The sequence below is a fragment of the Lampris incognitus genome, chromosome 20, assembly GCF_029633865.1.
Source record: "Lampris incognitus isolate fLamInc1 chromosome 20, fLamInc1.hap2, whole genome shotgun sequence".
Taxonomy (NCBI): domain Eukaryota; kingdom Metazoa; phylum Chordata; class Actinopteri; order Lampriformes; family Lampridae; genus Lampris; species Lampris incognitus.
In genome coordinates this window covers 28832009-28854542 of record NC_079230.1, presented here as the reverse complement: position 1 = coordinate 28854542, position 22534 = coordinate 28832009, and the positions used below count along the sequence as shown (strand labels likewise).

At 45.5% G+C, this 22534-nt stretch overlaps 1 protein-coding gene across 1 annotated transcript; it reads right to left on the bottom strand.

Annotated features, from left to right (window-relative positions):
• Positions 1–7998: 7998 nt before the first annotated feature.
• Positions 7999–9105, bottom strand: sstr1b (somatostatin receptor 1b). Its single transcript, XM_056300442.1, has one exon. It carries the CDS (start codon positions 9103–9105, stop codon positions 7999–8001), a length of 1107 nt encoding a protein of 368 aa, XP_056156417.1.
• Between the last annotated feature and the right edge of the window lie 13429 nt (positions 9106–22534).

Genomic DNA, 22534 nt, shown 5'->3' with positions numbered 1-22534 from the left:
TGTCATCGGCCCCAGTGAAGCCCATACAGAGCTGCTGCTCCTCCAGTTAAAAGCTCTGTAAAGCTTTCTAGTTCAATGAAAAAATGGTAAAAATGTTTGTACTAGAGAGTGCAGAACCTAGGCCACCTTCTGTGGTGCCATCTTGAGAATTATCATTAGATGCATTAGATGACAGCTTTATCTCAAGCTTGAGATAATTAACAAGTACAGGTACAAGATTGAGATAATTAACAAGTACAGGTACAAGAGCAGTAGAGACATCATCCATGTGGAGAAGCTGGTAAAATGAAGACAAAGCAAGAACTGGCTAAGAAAGAACCAAGGAAAAGCAACTGGGGAAGAGTAAAGAGGAAAGCTCCACCAGGTTCAACAAAAGGTTAACTGAATCAGAGACCACCAAACAGAAATAAAGCATGATTGTAAATATTGTACAAAGAATTTAAAAATTCGGTCATTTAGGACTTTTCATCTAAAAAGGAATGACAAGTCCGTACAGTTTTGCGAATTTCAAGTAACAGTAAACAAGAGAATCATCACCTTAATGTGGTGGTGGTGGTGGTGGTGGTGGGGGGTGTTGGGTATCCCGGTGATCCTGGGAGCTGTGTTGTTGGGGGCAATAGCTCCTGGTAGGGTCTCCCAAGGCAAATTGGTCCCAGGGGAGGGGCCAGACTAAGAGTGATTCTCAAGAAACCCAATGAATTTACAACAGCAGAGCCACAGCACCTCACCCAGAAAAGGGAAACCGGGGCCCCCTCCTAGACCTGCGAAGGGAGCTCACCAGCAAGTGTCTGGTGGCCAGGTCTTGGCCCTTTGGGCCCTTTGGGCCCAGCCTGAAAAAAACAACAACATGGAGCCACCACCCCGTGGACCCACCACCCGCAAGGATGAGCATTGGGGTAGGATGCAATGCAGGTCGGGTGGCAGGCCAAGGTGGGGACCAGGGCGTACCAACTTCCGGCATCGTAGACTGGTCCTCAGGAGCTGAGGACCTGGGGACCTTGCAAACCCAAATGTGTAGTGAGGGTGAATTGGGAACGTCTGGCACAGGCCCTTGTTGTGAGGTCTTCAACTCCCACCTCTGGAAGAAGTTCTTGTGTATCCCGAGGGAAGCCGGGGACATGGAGTCTGAGGGGGCCATGTTTAAATCCTGTATTGCAGATGCAGAATGTAGGAGCTGTGGTCATAAGGGCATTGGTGCCTGTTGAGGTGGCAACCTAAGAACCCACTAGTGGACACCGGTGGTGAGGGAAGCCGTCAGGCTGAAGAAGGAGGCCTTTCAGCCTTGGTTGGCCCAGGGGTCTCCTGAAGCAGCAGACAGGTAACGGGAGGCCAGAAGGGCTGCCGCTTCAGCGGTCACAGAAGCAAAAACTCGGTGTGGGAGGAGTTGGGCGAGGCTATGGAGGAGGACTTTCGGTTGGCCTCAAGGAAGTTCTGGCAAACCATCCACTGACTCAGGAAGGGGAAGCAGGGCTTAAATGTATATCTTTACATTTCAAATCATACATTCATCATAATGTGTTCACAAATTAATTTTGGGGCCTCACTGATTGTAGCCTGCATGTATCTGCAGCAGACGAACATCTGTCATTGTGTCAAAAATGATTGCTGCATTATGAAAGTTTAATAGAAATAAATAACAACAGTGACAAAGTGAATGGTCTTCGAATAAATAATTGTTATAATAAATGTTTTACAAATTATTTAAATGTATTAGCATTTTATTCTAGCATCTTTGTTTTCCATTTGACAACTTGGATTGATAAACTAAGTCATGAACCATTACTCTTGCTGTGAATGAATGAGTTTGAGCAGCGCCGGCGGCCTCGTGCTTCATTATTCATCTCTGAAACCTCATGTTGTCGTCAGAACTGAATCCATCATGCGTTTCTGCAGCTTCATGGTCTGTGTTGTTGACTGAAAGGCATTTCTTTTGCAGAAAGGCTTTTGGAATCTCTCTCGCTCTCTCGCTCTCTCTCAAATTCAAATTCAAATTCAAATTGCTTTATGGGCATGACCATAACAAAATACAGAGTATTGCAAAAGCAGTGTACAAATAACACATGTTAACAAATATACATACAGGAAGAAGACAACAATATATACATATAATACATGAATAAAGAGAAGGTAGTATCCCCCCCTCTCTCTCTCGCACTCTCTGAGAAGGGAGGGGGGGTCATTTTGCTGCCTGGAGAAAGTTCTGCTTCAGTACTTTCAAGTGAAAACTTCAAACACCTCCTTCAGTTCGTAAGTTGCCCCCTCGACTGTTTTCGGAGGGAAGTTTTATCAAATGAAAGTGGAAGAAGAGCAGCTCTCTGGTCCAGCCTGGTTAGAAGAGAGATCACACAGGAAGCTCAACATTTATTATACATGGCTTCATACACGAGCAGCTTTCATCTGCTTTCCAGCGAGGCAAAAGATTGACTGAAAGCAACACAAGACACCGGTCAGAACAACGGATGTGTTTAGGAGCCTTTCCGGCTTCAGACCTGGTACGGTCCAAACACCGAGGGGTCTGGTTTATTTTACAAACACCACTTCTAGGAAATCAAAGACACCACGTACACTAACAAATACTCAACACATATAGGTACATCAAACACACACACACATATATATACACATACATACATACATATACACATACATACATATATATACATACATACATATATATACACATACATACATACACACACACACATATATATATATACATACATACACACACACACACATATATATATATATATATATATATATATATATATATATATATATATATATATATATATATATATATATATATATATATATATATATATAGTTTCATGCCATAAGCATCATCAGCTGTCAGTAAAGCTACTCGGGACAGGACATACCATTTACTGCCTCGTCATGCACATCATGTGCACAACGTCCAATGGGGAAGGGAGAGGTGCGACATTCAAAAATTCAAAAACACGTGATCGCTAACGGTCCAATGGGGGAGGGGTAGTATTTGTCAATTGGCATGATTTATTTATCATTACAAAACAGGTGCTTATATCTCTGTCTGCAACTGCTGGCCAGTTCATGGCTGTTATGTAGTGTGGACATTTGTGGTCTGCAGAAGATAAACTGTGGGTGAGTTAGACGCAGTTACACATTTTACTGCTGGGTGAATGTGTTTTGCTCTTTGACAGGATTTTCCAGGTGGGTGAATAACTAATGTTTCTGTCCGCCAATGAGCAAATATAAGGGCTTAAAGATGGGGCATTCTTTAAACGGCTGTCTGTAAAGCCACGCCTGTCTGCATTACACCTCTTTTTCAATGTTCCCTCTCTTAGACCCACGTATGCCTCTGTTGTGTGTTCACAAACCGAGAAGTTCGTGTAAACTACTAATAAGACACGTTAGCCCCTAGCTAACGGGTCTGACCCTTTAGCCGAGCGGTTAGTGACGTCGCCTTGTGGTGCAGTACACCCCGTATCGAATCCCGCACCGGGCAAGAAAGTAACCGGTTACATTCATAAGAAGTTCAAGTTCATTTCATTCATAAGAATGTCCCACGACACGAGCGATTCAGAGCGCATGCGCGGTCCTCTGCAGTGCCGAACAGCTTCCCTCCACTACAGGTAAGGAAGGCTACATGTTGAAATTGCGAATTCAGATAGCTAGTTGGCCACGAAACCAGTGGATTTTGACAACAACGTAAACAGTGTTTGACAAATTTGACTGATCAGCGTTTTGCAGAGGAGCTTGTTAGAAACTTCACTTGTTAAGATTCTGTAAGATTTGATGATTTGTAACATAGCTAGGATAGCTGGGCTAATGATAACACTGGTCTACAAAAATATAGTTGTTTTTTTCTTGCATGGACTTTGGAAACTGTTTTTGGCTAATTTTGGGCTGCTGAATCCAAATCTGAGCTCAGATTTGCTTTATCACATCAACTTTTCGTGCTATCTGTACGCTCCTTATTCGGGATTTTTACAAAAGTGGACCATCTAGTCTGGCAATCTTGGTGGGGATAAAAATGACCCCCTATTCATTTCCTAAGTAATTTCATGCTAGGCTGAGTGTTTATTTATTCACTGTAATCATTTTTGCATCTATCGATCTTCTAATGCAACATTGTTTTTTTAACTTCGAGTGTAAAATCGCTGTTTTCTCAAAAATAAGGATTTTTCATAGTTCAATAACCTGATGTGATAGGCAAAAACTAACGCCAGATTTGGATTCAGCACCCAAAAGTTAGCTAGAATCCGTTGAAAAACCTCATGCAAGAAAACTTGTGTTGACCAGTGTAATGCTTTTCTGTTTTACAGATAACGTTAACCAGTTTTTGGGTTACGTCACGTGATCACAGCCTGGCCCACGATTACGTGGGTTACGTACGAATTTTAGTGCATTACTTTTCGTACGTTCTACTACGACCAGGGAACGAGAGCAGCCTGAACTGGGGAAGATATTCAGTAGGAACACCATTAAAATCAGTTACAGTTGCATGCCTTACATTCAACACATAATATCGTCCCACAACACAAGAATCATGAGCAAATCAATGACACCTTCATCGCAACCCGGACACCCCCAACTGCAACTGCCGTGTGAACGACTCACGCCCCCTCGATGGCAAATGCCAGACGAGGGGGCGTTATCTACCAAGCTACGGTGACGAGAGATGACAACGACACAATAGAGACATACGTGGGTCTATGAGAGGGAACTTTCAAAAAGAGGTTTAATGCTCACATGTGTACCTTTACAAACAACCGTTTAAAGAATGTCCCATCTTTAAGCCTCAGGTTAAGAGTCTGGGTGTCATCCTGGACAGCACATCATCTTTTGAAGCCCACATCAGCAACGTTACTCGGTCTGCATACTTCCACCAATGCCATATTAATCGTCTTCCCCCGTCACTTACACCAGTGGTTCTCAACCTTTTTGGGGTCCTGGACCCCCTGCGTATTTTTGATCTACCCTGAGGACCCCTCCACCTGATCTTGGGGGAGGGGGTTGCAATTTGATAGAAACAGTAGAAACTGCATTTTAAATTGCATTATAGCATTTATTCACTCTTTGGGGCAAAAATAAGAGCTTTCAGTTGTAACTTAGATATAGTTAACAAAACAGAATTCTTATGCAGTAACTTTCAGATATATGTAACAACACAGAATATGTATTCAGTAACTTTCAGATATATGTAACAAAACAGAATATGTATTCAGTAACTTTCAGATATATGTAACAAAACAGAATTCTTATGCAGTAACTTTTAACAATGCAAACGGGAGCGAGATCTCTTATTAAAATACAATAAATTACACTTGTGAAACAGATGTAATTAGAGAAAAAAAGTCCTGTTACCCTTTATAGTTTAGGTAGATAAAGGTCTCAGTCACATTTGAGTAAAATAATCCTGTTTCTATAAATGTCATAGGATCTTTTTTTTAAAGATATTTTATTTTCACGGACCCCTTGCAATTACACCACGGACCACTAGGGGTCCGCGGACCCCCGGTTGAGAAACACTGACTTTCACCTAACAGCACCGCCATACTCACTCACACCCTGGTTACATCCCGTATTGACTACTGTAATTCTGTCCTCTTGGGTCTTCCCCTCAAGTGTCTTCATAAACTTCAGCTGGTCCAGAATTCAGCTGCCCGTATCAGTACCAGAACTCCTTCCATAGATCACATCACTCCTGTTCTTCAGCAGCTCCACTGGCTCCCTGTTAAATACCGTACTGACTTCAAGATCCTGCTCCTCCCCTTTAAGGCCCTTAATAACCCAGCTCCTTCATATCCACACGCCCTCCCGCACTCTCACATCCTCTTCTGTTCTCCAACTCACTACACCATTGGCCCACTTGACTACCATGGGGTCTAGAGCCTTCGGCCATTCTGCCCCCCCCCCCCCCGGCCTATGGACCTCTCTCACACAAGAAATTCACAACACTGACTCTCTTTCAGCCTTCAAATCCCATCTCAAAACGCACCTTTTCAACCTGGTATATTCAGTCTGATCCACGCTTCATTGAGTTTTCTGCAGAAGATGATTTGATGCTTATCTGTTGTGTTAACTTTTTATGGTCTACGCTGCTTTGTTTTATGCTGTCTGATACAGTGCTGCTGTTTTGTTTTTTACTGTGTTCTGTAAGGCGTTCTTGAGTGCTCTGAAAGGCGCCCACAAATGTATTATTATTATGATTATGATATTTGGTTATTGGCGGACAGAAACATTAACTATTCAGCCACCTGGAAAATCCTCTCAAAGAACAAAACATATTCACCCAGCAGTAAAATGTGCAGCCTATGTCTACCTGGCAAATATTTGATCATCTGCAAACCACAAATGTCCACATTGATTAACAGGAATGAACTGGCCAGCGTTTGCAGACATAGATATAAGCACCTATTTTGTAATTATACATAAATCATGACAATAGACAAATACCCCCCTCCCCATTGGACCGTTAGCGATCACGTGTTTTTGAATTTTTGAATGTCGCACCTCTCCCTTCCCCCAATGGACGTTGTGGACGTGATGTGCATGACGAGGCAGTAAATGGTATGTCTGTCCCGAGTAGCTTTACTGACAGCTGATGATGCTTATGGCAAGAAACAGGCGTGTACTGTCTCATAAATAATTTACTTGACTCACTGGATTATTTTGCTCCTCATTTGTTGAGCACTCCTTATTTGTTGAGCACTCCCTACCGTTGACTGTTTCTTTAAACAAAGTTATCTAGCTAGATAGCTAGCTGGTTATCTAGCTAGCTATATATATATATATATATATATATATATATATGTGTGTGTGTGTGTGTGTGTGTGTGTGTATCTGTATATCTAGATCTATATATATATAGATCTATATATATGTGTGTGTATATATGTATATATGTATATCTAGATCTAGATCTATATATATAAGTGTGTGGGTTTGTGTGTGTGTGTATGTATATCTGTATGTCTGTATATCTAGATCTATATATCTAGATCTGTATATCTAGATCTATATATCTAAATCTATATATATATACATATATATATATATATCTGTATATATCTGTATATATATATATCTATATATATATATCTAGATCTATATATATATATGTGTATATCTAGATCTAGATATATATATATATGTGTGTGTGTGTGCGTGTGTGTGTGTGTGTGTATTTACATAGACCGATATGGTGGCTGACTATATGCATACATCACATAAAAAAACTCAAGTGAAGGGCACATAATATATGTTTAACTTTATATTGTTTAAGCTTTTTTTTCAAAGTTTTCTCATCTGATATGAAACCCATCACATGATCAAAATGTTTGGGGTTTTTTGGGGGGGGTATTTTCCCCCCTTTTTCTCCCCAATTGTATCCGCCCAATTACCCCACTCTTCCGAGCCGTCCCGGTCGCTGCTCCGCCCCCTCTGCCGATCCGGGGAGGGCTGCAGACTACCACATGCCTCCTCCGTTGCATGTGCAGTCGCCAGCCGCTTATTTTCACCTGACAGTGAGAAGTTTCGCCAGGGGGACGTAGCGCGTGGGAAGATCACGCCGAACAAGCGCCCCGTCCGACCAGAGGAGGCGCTAGTACAGCGACCAGGACGCATACCCACATCCGGCTTCCCACCCGCAGACACGGCCAATTGTGTCTGTAGAGACGCCCGGTAACACGGGGATTCGATCTTGCGATCCCCGTGTTGCGATCCCCGGACGTGCACATGCTCCAAATGTTGATAATCATTTTAACATTAATATTTTGTGCAGATATTCGTTACATTGATGCTTTACAGCAGGGCAGGTTTGTAGGCTTGACAACTCAAGAGCAGAAGCCCAGCAGGGCCCTGCCTCTCTAAATAGATCATTTTAAGGAAGGGAATGTTTTTCCATTTCTACCCACAACTGTTCAGCTACTTGCACCATTCTGTATTCCACATCCGCAGGGCTTGATTTCCTTTGACTGCCAGTTGATGACACGCTGATCTTTATTAAAGTCACAGTGTGGTTGTGCGGGAGGCACAAGTCCCGTTGCGGAACACCATGTCAGAGGCCATGCAGTCCTTGGGGATATCCGTAGGACCGCATGCCATTTGTCTCTTCAGTGCCACGGCACAGTAGTCCACTTGTTCCACGTCTAAGCCCGACTCCAGCCACCGGAAGCACACAATCCGCTGGAACGAGCGTCGGAAGTTGTCCGACACAAAGCCGTAGAGGATGGGGTTGGCGCTGCTGTTGGCATAGCTGAGGATGACAAAGAGCTGCGTGATCATGGGGTCGGGGGGGCGGTGGAACACGCTGACCAGCTGGACGATGTAGAAAGGCATCCAGCAGAGAAGGAACACGGCGACCACCAGCAGCACCATGCGCGTGATCTTCTTCTCCGAGCGCCGTCGCTGGAGCCAGCCTGCTTTCAGGCCCACCGCTCGCATCCTAGCCACCATCAGGCAGTAGCATAGGCAGATAGCCGCCACAGGCAGGAGGAAACCTAGGAGGAAGGTGTAGACCACGAAGGCCTCTGACCAGGCTGCCTCGGGCCACAGGAAGTTACAGTCCATGGCGCCATCCTGTGCCGGGACAGTGTCGGCGAAGATGATGATGGGTAGAATGACCAAGAGGGACAGCCCCCACACGCAGACATTTACCACTTTGGCCACAGTAGGTCTGCGGTAGCGGGCTGCCTTGATAGGGTGGACCACGGCAACATAGCGGTCCACACTGAGCACAGTCAGGCAGAAGATGGATGTGAACATGTTGATCCCATCCACGCTCAACACCAGTCTGCACATTAACGAACCAAAGGGCCAATGGCGAACAGCCGCTGATGTGGCCAGAAACGGAACACTCAACATGAACAGCTCATCAGCAATGGCTAAATTGAGGATGTAAATGTTGGTTGCCGTTTTCATTTTGGCATATTTCAAGATGACATAGATGACCATGGCATTGCCTGTAAGACCCACACAGCAGACCAGGGCGTAAATGGACGGGATGATGATCTTACTAGCGTCAGGCTCTAGGTAGTAGTCCTCATATTCCATGCTGGAGTTATAGGAGAAGCCTGCTGGATGTGAGCCATTGTCCTGCGTCCCGTTGAAATCCATCTCTGTATTGTTTGGTTCTGAGACCACGTGCGATACAGAATCTGGTTTGGGTTATAGGACGCTACGTCACTGATGATGTCCCATATGTTTATTGTATAACTCAGCTAAAATTTGGTGATGCTGATTTGACGGAAACAGATGTCCGTGATAAAATGACCGTTATTCCCTCTTTTCGAAGTCCATGTTTGACAGAAAGGGTAAATCGGAATAAACGAGGGGCTCAGGTTTTCCTGTCTGTGGTTTCTTTGCTTCTGATAGATGTCTCATTTTGAAGTCCAGGCAGCCTTTCTTAATCCCTCTCAGCTCCCCCAGTAGAGCCATGGAGGAATTTGTGTCCAGAGGTACCGAATCCTAGGGCTCCGGACTTTTGGCTACCAAAACTATAATGTTCCATGTTTTCCCCCTAATAAACAAACATGTTATTGGCCATGTGTTGCGGACTGTGGGCTGAGGTGAGTTGTTATGGAAACCGCAGTGAGGCTCCAGGTTATTGACACTGAGGCGGCATTCTGTCTCCGCTGAAATGTGGTGGAACAATAATGAGCTTTTCAAGGACCTGCATTTGGACAGACTTTGTTTGATTGCTGTGTTCGTCTCTCTTCTTTCACTGCTGCGTGACGTCTCTTTGATTGACAGCCGTCATCACTCTGATGGGCTTGTGGTGTCTGTCTGAGGGGTCACGCTTCTCATCAGCGGCCATCACACGAGCCAAGGAAGTGTAGAGAGAGGCCCAGCGTTTGGTCTGAGCGTGTCCTGGACTACCTCACCCCTGGTTTTCTCAATGAAGAATCCAAGGAAACTGCAAGAAATAAAAAACACATAGCCGTTACTAAGCGTGTCTGAATGTTGAATAAAGCTCTGCTCGGAGTTTTACATGACTAGGTAACAACTTAATGACCCGTGCTCTTAATGGCTCTGCTGTGCTTAATGAAAAAAACCAAATGAAACGGACTCATAAAAGGTTTCCCCGCGAGCTCAGAATCCAACGTCAAGGCGCGTCCATTTGGACACCTCCCTCCTGCACAGCTGAGAGGAGGAAGGAGGTGCTCCCACGGCACACTGCCACGAGCAACCCTGAACCCCCTTTCCCCGCTTTCTCCCGAGCTAGCACAGCTGTGGTCAAGTCCGTCAGCCGGCTTTTGTTGGGGCGGGATCGCACGCATGGAAAAGGAAGAGGATGGAAGGGAAGCACATCTGGGCCCTGATCACCATGCCGGGAAGGTTGTGCAGGGGTGCAAGCAGAGGGGCTGAGCTCATCTGCAGCCTAATTAAACCTTGATTTGGACTCCTCTGAAACCCGTCTGTGCACGTGTAACGCACACACGGTATGAGGAAAGAAAAGGAATTGAACAACACAAACCTCTCACGGGACGGAAGACGAAAATCAGCTGAATTTCATTTTTATTCTACCGCTGCCTCTCTGAGTTATGAACCCTCACCCGCCCTCGCTCCATTCCTCCTCCTGCTGCCCTTACACCAAAAGAACGGTGCTGAGACAATGCATCTGAGTCACGTCATTAGGGAGCAGCAGAATAACCAGAGCAACCCGAACCCGAACCCGAACCCTGCATCTGTGCATGGAATACAAACAAATGTTGGAAGGCTCCTTTCCCCCCACCAGGAGCAAGGGGAGATGACTCCTCATTTAAAACCAGCAAGAAACGTTGTGAGGGGAAAACAACACAACTAGCAGGAAAACATCCCATTAGACCTGCGGCAAACCTTGTAAGTATCGTTCTGCCGAAATACAGGAGCCTGTTTGTATGAAAACATAAACAGGAGCCATGTCCAGATGTGTCTGTCTGCTGAAGGGTTTTCAGGAATCAGGAATATGTATTTGTCATTTCATCTCATGCACCTTGCATACATGAGATGAAACGAAATATCACGTCCCCCCAGCCCACATCAGTGCAACACAGACACAAACACACATCCCAACTACAAGAACACATCCCAACTACAAGAACACATCCCATCTACAAGAACACATCCTATCTACAAGAACACATCCCAACTACAAGAACACATCCCAACTACAAGAACACATCCCAACTACAAGAACACATCCCAACTACAAGAACACATCCCATCTACAAGAACACATCCCATCTACAAGAACACATCCCAACTACAAGAACACATCCCATCTACAAGAACACAGCCCATCTACAAGAACACTTCCCATCTACAAGAACACATCCCAACTACAAGAACACATCCTATCTACAAGAACACATCCCAACTACAAGAACACATCCCATCTACAAGAACACATCCCAACTACAAGAACACATCCCATATACAAGAACACATCCCATCTACAAGAACACATCCTATCTACAAGAACACATCCCAACTACAAGAACACATCCCATCTACAAGAACACATCCTATCTACAAGAACACATCCCAACTACAGGAACACATCCTATCTACAAGAACACATCCCAACTACAAGAACACATCCCATCTACAAGAACACATCCCAACTACAAGAACACATCCCATTAACAAGAACACATCCCAACTACAAGAACACATCCCAACTACAAGAACACATCCCATCTACAAGAACACATCCCAACTACAGGAACACATCCTATCTACAAGAACACATCCCAACTGCAAGAACACATCCCATCTACAAGAACACATCCCAACTACAAGAACACATCCCATCTACAAGAATACATCCTATCTACAAGAACACATCCCAACTACAAGAACACATCCCAACTACAAGAACACATCCCATCTACAAGAACACATCCCATCCACAAGAACACATCCTATCTACAAGAACACATCCCAACTACAAGAACACATCCCACCTACAAGAACACTTCCTATCTACAAGAACACATCCCAACTACAAGAACACATCCCAACTACAAGAACACATCCCATCTACAAGAACACATCCTATCTACAAGAACACATCCCAACTACAAGAACACATCCCATCTACAAGAACACATCCCAACTACAAGAACACATCTAAACTACAAACTTAGAAAGAAAATAAAATAAAAATTCACTGTCCAAGAGACCGAACTGCCGGCTAGCAGCAGTTAGCTTAGCCTGTCCCACTTCCGCGTCCTGTCAGACCGCCCTCGGTGCCTCCTCCTCGGACGGAGCTACTGGCAGGGCCGTGGTCCCCGGGCCCACCGGACGCAGCAGACCGGGCTCTCCCAGCCAGACCCCCTCGACACGACTCCCCGCACTCCACACTTTAACAATATATGTAATATATGTCATTTAATTAGATGTGACTGAAATACAGCTGCAGCATATATGATTAAATATACACTATCATATATAATAATTGTTGGATTGTAATGTGCTTGTGCGTCACCATGAGTTTTCTGCATGTGTGTGTATATTTTGGTTTTTATGGATGCGCTGGATAAAAGCAGTGTGGCTGGATGAGATGTTGTGAACATTGGATGACATGACAGATGTCTATCATATGGTAGCAGCAATTTTGCCTTCAACATTGCTTCTATACCACAAACAGGAAACCTACCAGAATCCTAATAACCCAGTGCATCGCCAACCACACATGGATTTGTAATGACACAGCGTAGACTGCAGAGTTCAATTTGAATACTGGAGATAGGCTATGCTTTGAATATGTAAGATCCCAATGCACCCTGAGATGCATAATTTTTCAATATTGACCACAATAAAAACACAGATCATATTTCACAACCCCATAGAGTACAAATAAAACTCATGCTGCGATAACACATGCCTTGGAGGAAACAGTAAATCAGTTTGAGTGGGAAATTATGTCTTCAATCCAAGAAAATATGTCTTCAATACAAGAAATGGAAACACAGCCAGTAGGGAGTTTAACTTAAAAAATTCAACAATGGATGACGTGACAGACTGGGGATTGGACCTTTAAACTATGCCCTGTTGTGAGCTAATTATCTCACTAACAAGCCAGAGGCCTATTATTTAGTTGCGTCATTGGCTCTAGAGAGTTTAGATGACCACACCATCTGGATGGCAGTGGGTGGTGTCAAACTGAGGAAGGTGATTAGGAAAAACACATGCGGCGCAACACTAAGTAGTCCAATTTAACATGTACAGTGAAGAGCATCTGCCCAGAGGATTCACTGCTGTTGTTATTGTGGCCGTGCACTTGCCCCCCACAGAGTTTTCATTATTGCTGGGGATTTCAATCATGCAACCCTAAAGAGTGGATTACCTAAACCCCATCAACATGTACATGTTGCCACCAGGGAAAACAACACACTGGACCTCATTTACACTAATGAGAAGAATGCATACAGAGCACCCCACCACCACCAGGGAAACTCAGACCACTTCTCTGTCCCAAGTATGTGGATCGCGGATCGGCTGCTACAGCCATCTGAAGACCGGAGAGGACAGTCATACTCGCTTGGAGTGACCACTGATGATGATGATGATGATGATGATGATGTTTATCTGAAAATTCACAAACAAAATGTCCATGGAGTAAAATGTCTAAACATGTAAAATATTTGTAAAATTTATTTTTTTGGCAAATGCATTAATTAATTAATTACAATCAACATGTTCAATTAGTCGCTGTAATGTTTTGTTATTCTGTGTGTTTGTTCAGCTCCAGCTGGCCGGAGGTGTAGCTCTTCCAGAAAGAGTGTTTGACCCCTGTCTCATTCAGAATGAGCATGTTGCTCAGGAACCGGCAGTGGTGATATTTGGGGAAGACACCCTGGCAAGGTCAAGCCTGACAGAACCAACAGAAGCCCACTGGACCACACTAACCTGACTGCAGTCATTCGTATGTAATCATATATTCACATCATTTATGGACACTGAAAACAGAAAGTTGAATTTTACCTGTCCTCATGTATATGCCCTCATCATTTTACCTGTCAGCATTTTATTTTTGTCTATCATATTATGGAAGGTAACTCATTTTATTTTGATTTATTTTGATCCTATCGTTTTTTTCATTTTGTTTTTTCATCTTTTTGATTTCCATGCTATTATTTTATTTATTTTATTTTTTAAAAAACTTGTATTTAATGGATTTTGCATTTTACAGATCACAGAATCAACATATGAAACAAATGCGGTATCATCCCCCATCCCTGCCCTGCTCCCTATCATGTCTCCACCCCCCCACCCCCACATCCTCCGAAATGACATCAAGTACAATATACGACAGACCTACAACGACGTCATTTACATAAATACAGACGATGGAGAAAAGCACCTAAAAGAAAATACACTTGTTTCTATCTTTAGAAAGTGATTCTTCATTCTGGTGCAGCCAGGAAATAAGCGTGTTATGAACTGCCCCAGACCCTTTCAGCTTTCCCCCTCATGATGTCACCCACCCTCACATATAAACACTGACAATGCAAATCCACCTGTCCTCACGCAGCCCGTGTTAGCTTCTTCGTTTTGTGTTTTTACATCACACACACGTGTGTGGTTGTATAGTTTCCAGGGACTCTTGCATGTGAAATCTGAACTGTCCTCTGGCAAAAATACAATAACACGTTTCTCCAAGAAAGACCTGCGAAATGCGGAGCTGGGACTGAGGGACTAGCTTTCCCCTGGTGTGAGAGTAAACACTACTCCCTCCACCGTCAGCCATGTGATTGTGTTAGTCTGGTTTGTGTTATGTCCAGGTTTAGGTAACATTTTGGCATTTTTTTATTTTATCTATCTATCTATCTATCTATCTATCTATCTATCTATCTATCTATCTATCTATCTATCTATCTATCTATCTATCTATCTATCTATCTATCTATCTATCTATCTATCTATCTATCTATCTATCTATCTATCTATCTATGTTTTGGATTTACCCCCTTTTTTCCCCCAATTGTACTTGGCCAATCACCCCACTCCTCCAAGCTGTCCCGGTCTCTGCTCCACCCCCTCTGCCGATCCGTGGAGGGCTGCAGACTACCACATGCCTCCTCCCATACAGGTGGAGTCGCCAGCCGCTTCTTTTCACCTGACAGTGAGGAGTTTCACCTGGGTTAGGGTTAGGGTAGTTTTTGTGTCTTCAAATAAGTGTAAGCGACCGGCATTCTCCCGGGAGGGCAGACCAGCCAGAGCTAGCATCTTGCTGGCCAGGTGCAGTCAACTCTGTGCACAACTGTAGTCCACTGACTTCCGGTTTCTACTGCAGCGGTCATACCAGTTTCCTGTTTGTTGGCGTGTGCTGTTGACAAGGGCATATTTTTGGCGCTGCCTGCAAGATTTGCCATGGATACATGTCAACGACACGCACACAACTGTCCACACACCTGCACACCTGCACCTGCCAGCACACCGACGAGAAGCTTCAAGTTGTACATATCAAGTTACGAAACTTTGTCGACAATTGCGCGCATGTCGTTGTCAACAGCACACGCCAACAAACAGGAAACTGGAATGACCGCTACAGCACAAACCGGAAGTCAGTGGAGTACAGTTATGCACAGAATCGATTGGGGAGAAAAGGGGGAAGTTTGATTCAAATATAACTTTAATATACTTGAGCTCAAATAAGTTGTTCCAAAACAGTGTACTGAGTCCACACTGACGTGCGATGAGAATGTGGTTTGTTGGATTCTCAGATTCATGTTGTAACGTGCACGGATAAGTAGACACGTTGGCCGTTGGCTAACTGGTCGGACCCTTTAGTCGAGCGGTTAGCGATGCCTCCCGCGGTGCGGGACGTACGGGTTCGCGTCCCGGCTGCGGCACAGACGTACTCTCATCTACAGACCAGACATGCAAAGTCAGCTGAGCTGTCAACACTCAAGTGATCACCACACAACGCAGACTGTGTTGTTTACCGTAACGTGTGTTGTGTTGTCGTGTGGGCACACACACACACACACAACTGAACTGCCGTCGTTGTGATCACTAAAAAAAAAATCACAGTTGTGCAGCCACGATGAGAACCAAACACCACCCTTAATGTCGAGAGGAGATTGAGATCTGAGGGGATTCTGACCACTCCTTGAGTACCCACGTCAGTAAGAGACATGGCCCCCTGGCGGCCGCTGAGTGACATGAGCCAGTTAAAAAAAAAGAAGGGCAACGGGGATGCAAAAGTAGTGCAACTGTAACACAATCTGAATGGAAGAATAAAGCCTAGCCTCCAAAAATATGAATGATGGATGAGGAAAGAGTCCAGACTCTTAATTAGTCCTCCATTCCACGAGCTGTACTCCAGCCAGCTATTCCCTCATGGCAGCGATGATAACGAGGAACCGTCTTCTTGAAGTTAAATAAGCATCACCTGGCAGAAGTGATGTCTGAACAGTGCTTGTTCCCCTGTGAGTGTGTGTGTGTGTGTGTGTGAGTGTGTGAGTGTGTGTGTGTGTGAGAGAGAGAGAGAGAGAGAGAGAGAGAGAGAGAGAGAGGGTAGAGAGGGGGGGAAAGAGTGCAATTGTAAACAGATGTTGGATGCTGCATGTATCTAAGTGCCTTTGTTTTGCTCCAGGTGTGTGTGTGTGTGTGTGTGTGTGTTTGCACACCGACTTGCATGGGGATGTTATTGAGAGAGAGAGAGAGAGAGAGAGAGAGAGAGAGAGAGAGAGAGAGAGAGAGAGAGAGAGAGAGAGAGAGAGAGGAAGGGGAGAGGGGAGCAAGGGGGAGGGGGAGAGAGACAGCGAGAGGGCGGGGAGAGAGTGAGGGGGGAGAGGGAGGGGAGAGAGAGAGACTACATCACACATTGGCAAACACAAACAAACAAACAGAGCAACATGCAGTGCTGTCTCTACATGGACAGTCCACCATAGAGATGCGGTGAGCATGGTGACTGATCACATAGAGATGAGGTGAGCATGGTGACTGATCACATAGAGATGAGGTGAGCATGGTGACTGATCACATAGAGATGAGGTGAGCATGGTGACTGATCACACAGAGATGAGGTGAGCATGGTGACTGATCACATAGAGATGAGGTGAGCATGGTGACTGATCACATAGAGATGAGGTGAGCATGGTGACTGATCACATAGAGATGAGGTGAGCATGGTGACTGATCACATAGAGATGAGGTGAGCATGGTGACTGATCACATAGAGATGAGGTGAGCATGGTGACTGATCACATAGAGATGAGGTGAGCATGGCGACTGATCACATAGAGATGAGGTGAGCATGGTGACTGATCACATAGAGATGAGGTGAGCATGGCGACTGATCACATAGAGATGAGGTGAGCAGGGTGACTGATCACATAGAGATGAGGTGAGCATGGTGACTGATCACATAGAGATGAGGTGAGCATGGTGACTGATCACATAGAGATGATGTGAGCATGGCGACTGATCACATAGAGATGAGGTGAGCATGGTGACTGATCAAATAGAGATGAGATGAGCATGGTGACTGATCACATAGAGATGAGGTGAGCATGGTGACTGATCACATAGAGATGAGGTGAGCATGGTGACTGATCACATAGAGATGAGATGAGCATGGTGACTGATCACATAGAGATGAGATGAGCAGGGTGACTGATCACATAGAGATGAGGTGAGCATGGTGACTGATCACATAGAGATGAGGTGAGCATGGTGACTGATCACATAGAGATGAGATGAGCATGGTGACTGATCACATAGAGATGAGGTGAGCATGGTGACTGATCATATAGAGATGATGTGAGCGTGGCGACTGATCACATAGAGATGAGGTGAGCGTGGCGACTGATCACATAGAGATGAGGTGAGCGTGGTGACTGATCACATAGAGATGAGGTGAGCGTGGTGACTGATCACATAGAGATGAGGTGAGCATGGTGACTGATCACACAGAGATGAGGTGAGCATGGTGACTGATCACATAGAGATGAGGTGAGCATGGTGACTGATCACATAGAGATGAGGTGAGCATGGTGACTGATCACACAGAGATGAGGTGAGCATGGTGACTGATCACATAAAGATGAGGTGAGCATGGTGACTGATCACATAGAGATGAGGTGAGCAGGGTGACTGATCACATAGAGATGAGGTGAGCATGGTGACTGATCACATAGAGATGAGGTGAGCATGGTGACTGATCACATAGAGATGAGGTGAGCATGGTGACTGATCACATAGAGATGAGGTGAGCATGGTGACTGATCACATAGAGATGAGGTGAGCATGGTGACTGATCACATAGAGATGAGGTGAGCATGGTGACTGATCACATAGAGATGAGGTGAGCATGGTGACTGATCACATAGAGGTGAGGTGAGCATGGTGACTGATCACACAGAGATGAGGTGAGCATGGTGACTGATCACACAGAGATGAGGTGAGCATGGTGACTGATCACATAGAGATGAGGTGAGCATGGTGACTGATCACACAGAGATGAGGTGAGCATGGTGACTGATCACATAGAGATGAGGTGAGCATGGTGACTGATCACATAGAGATGAGGTGAGCATGGTGACTGATCACACAGAGATGAGGTGAGCATGGTGACTGATCACACAGAGATGAGGTGAGCATGGTGACTGATCACATAGAGATGAGGTGAGCGTGGCAACTGATCACATAGAGATGAGGTGAGCATGGTGACTGATCACATAGAGATGAGGTGAGCATGGTGACTGATCACATAGAGATGAGGTGAGCATGGTGACTGATCACACAGAGATGAGGTGAGCATGGTGACTGATCACATAGAGATGAGGTGAGCATGGTGACTGATCACATAGAGATGAGGTGAGCATGGTGACTGATCACATAGAGATGAGGTGAGCATGGTGACTGATCACATAGAGATGAGGTGAGCATGGTGACTGATCACATAGAGATGAGATGAGCATGGTGACTGATCACATAGAGATGAGATGAGCATGGTGACTGATCAGATAGAGATAAGGTGAGCATGGTGACTGATCACACAGAGATGAGGTGAGCATGGTGACTGATCACACAGAGATGAGGTGAGCATGGTGACTGATCACATAGAGATGAGGTGAGCATGGTGACTGATCACATAGAGATGAGGTGAGCATGGTGACTGATCACACAGAGATGAGGTGAGAATCATCATCATCACCACACCCTCAGTGAGCCTGAAACAGAGCCACACTTCCTGACCTCATGTGACAAATATAAACACGTAAGAGAAGCACTTTTTAAACAATTCCAACTCATAACAAAAGGTTTTCTAAACCTACTAGATGAAGAAAAACTACCAGTCCTACAAGGGGAGACCCAAATGGCTGTAAGTTAGCAGCAGTCTATGTTGCTCCCTGCCATAAAGTGAGGCACAGTGAGAGTAAGTTAGCAGCAGTCTATGTTGCTGCCTGCCATAAAGTGAATCACAGCGAGAGTAAGTTAGCAGCAGTCTATGTTGCTGCCTGCCATAAAGTGAGGCACAGTGAGTGTAAGTTAGCAGCAGTCTATGTTGCTGCCTGCCATAAAGTGAGGCACAGTGAGTGACAGTCGCCTGATACATTTTGTTGCTGCCATATTAGATGACAGTGCGTTATTTTGTCTTGTATTATGTTTGTTTGCTGTAGTGTGTTTGTTTTCAGTATTTGGACTCTTGCTTTGGCAATGTGTACATTGTTACGTCATGCCAGTGAAGCCATTTGAATTGAATTGAGTTGAACTGAGAGAGAGAAAGCGAGCACTAAATGGAGGGAGAAAGAGGGAGAGGGAGAGAGAGAGAGGGAGGGGGAGAGAGAGTGAGCGAGAGGAAGGGAGGGGGCAGTGAGTGAGAGGGCGGGAGAGAGGGGAGAGAGGGGAGAGAGAGGGAGAGAGAGTGAGCGAGCGAGCGGGAGGGAGAGAGAGAGAGTGGGCGGAGAGAGGGAGGACGAGGGAGAGAGAGCGAGAGAGAGGGGGAGAGAGAGCGAGAGGGACGGAGAGAGAGGGAGGGAGAGCGAGCGAGAGAGAGGAGGAGAGAGAGCGAGAGAGAGCGAGAGGGACGGAGAGAGAGAGTGAGTGAGAGGGCGGGAGAGAAAGAGGGAGGGGAGAGAGAGGGAGAGAGAGGGAGAGAGAGTGATTGAGCGAGCGAGCGGGAGAGAGAGAGGGAGAGAGTGCGGGAGCGAGAGCGAGAGGGAGGGAGAGAGAGTGAGTGAGTGAGAGGGAGGGGAGGAGCGAGAGAGTGAGCGAGAGGGAGAGAGTGCGGGAGCGAGAGCGAGAGGGAGGGAGAGAGAGTGAGTGAGAGGGAGGGGAGAGAGCGAGAGAGTGAGGGAGAGAGAGAGAGAGGGAGAGAGAGAGAGCGAGAGGGAGGAAGAGAGAGAGAGAGGGGCTATGCAAACCTGTTGCTGCATCGTTGTGTAATCTGTGTGCATTAGTGACGCTGTGTGTGTATATAAACGTGTGTGTGGACGTGAGTGTGTGTGTGACAGCATCTCCCATTTGTTTTGTTTTTTTTCAGCCCTCACGTGCTGGCATCATCGATTGCTGGGGATGAGCAAGGCATTAATCTGCATGCATGCTGCACAAAACTCAGCATAAGTACCGGGGTTATCTCATCCGGCATGAAAACCACATCACCCGAAACCTCAACTGGATCACAATCCTGCAGTTTCCTTGTTTGACGTAAACCGCCATGCTTTGCGTTGTCTCCTCAAAGCTGCAGGCGCTCTTATACCTGGTGAGGCTCCACCCACAAAACAACTCTAATTTCATTTAGTAATGACCTGTCAGACCATGCTCCCCCAAGGGGATCGCTGAAAATAATTTTTATGATTAAAAAAATGTGCCCCCCCCCTTTTTTCTCCCAAATTATACTCGGCCAATTTCCCCACTCTTCCTCTGTGCATATCCCCCACTCTTCCTCGGTGCATATCCCCCACTCTTCCGAGCCGTCCCGGTCGCTGCTGCACCCCCTCTGCCGACCCGGGGAGGGATGCAGACTACCACATGGCATGCAGCCCGGTATCACGGCAGTTTGTATGACATTTAATCTATTGATTCGTGTACACGTACACGAATTTTCCATTTTTTTCCCGTGACACTCGGCACGACTTTCTAACTCGCTGAGGATCATGGGTAGGCTAACATAGCCTTCCGCTATTGAAACCGACCGAAACAAGCGTGATTTCTCAGACTCGAAGGAGAAATAATGAAAACGGATGTGCGTAACACTAGCCTGTCATATTGTTGAGGTATCAAGGACACTTTCGTGTTTTTGTGTTGAGAAATGTTAGAGATGTCTTTAAAATCCACAGGTCGATATGAGACGGATCCTTCCCGGCCCTAACCCTGACCTATACCGCTTCTGCGCTCCCGAGTCCCGACTGACAAAAAAACAAAAAAACAAAAACGTGGTGCAGACACGAAACAGCCGTCCAACTGAAATAAAGTTTGTATTTCGTGCTGGTCAGCACGTGTTGTTTTATTTTAAATACGTGTTAGCATGAATATATAGATTAATCATTCGTGAATATGACACGAAAAGACGTGATAGTGAATTGTCCTCCGATACATGTGGAGTCGCCAGCCGCGTCTTTTCACCTGACAGTGAGGAGTTTCACCAGGGGAACGTAGCGCGTGGGAAGATCACACTATTCCCCCCAATTCCTCCTTCCCCCCGAACCGAACAGGCGTCCCGACCGACCAGAGGAAGCGCTAGTGTAGCGGGCAGGACACATACCCACAGATCTGGCTTCCCACCGCGATCAAGTCGGAGGTAACACGGGGATTTGAACCGGAGATCCCCGTGTTGGTTGGCAGCGGAATAGGCCGCCACGCTACCTGGATGCCTAAAAAAGATGTCGGTCTATGGTACAGGTGTACGGCTCTTACTTTGCTCTGATTTGAAGAACTACAGCTAGCAGTATGGTTGCAGCTACCTCCCTGTACTAGAAGACATGGCTAATTTTAAAAATAATAATAGTAAACAACCTCGAAGATTATTCATTGGATGAGGACACATTTCATCAGATTTTAAAGAAGTCATATCGAAGGCTACCGTGTTGAGCCCGAACACACCGCAGCGGAGATAACGCAGCTCTGCCTCCTGTCTGAGAAGAGCAAGAAACCACTATGGTGGCTGGTTGTGTCTGGGTGGAAACTGCGCCGCAATGCCAGCTGAGACTGAAAGCGAGGGCTGTAAGGATGGGACTGGGCACAGTTCTTTCTTTCATCTGTGGAGTAAGAAACGAACAAGGAGGGTCAAGTGTGCATAAGTGCACACCCTGGTTTTCAAGCCGTTATGTAGGAATGTTTTCAAGACAACGTTTTCAGATCTCCAAAATCAACTGACACCCCGAAATGTAATGAGCAAGTGTCACTAACTAGACTACTGCCATTTTTTAGCTTCATGGTAGTGATTACATTTTCCCAAATAAGCAACCAAAAGTTGCGAAATTCCCTGTTAGTGGTGTGTTGAAGGCTTTTGTTCAGCCAACAGGTTACTCTTCAATACTAACGCAGCTAAATACAACCTACAGTGTTTCTGAGCAGCTAGCTAGCTACTACTGCCAGTTCACCATAA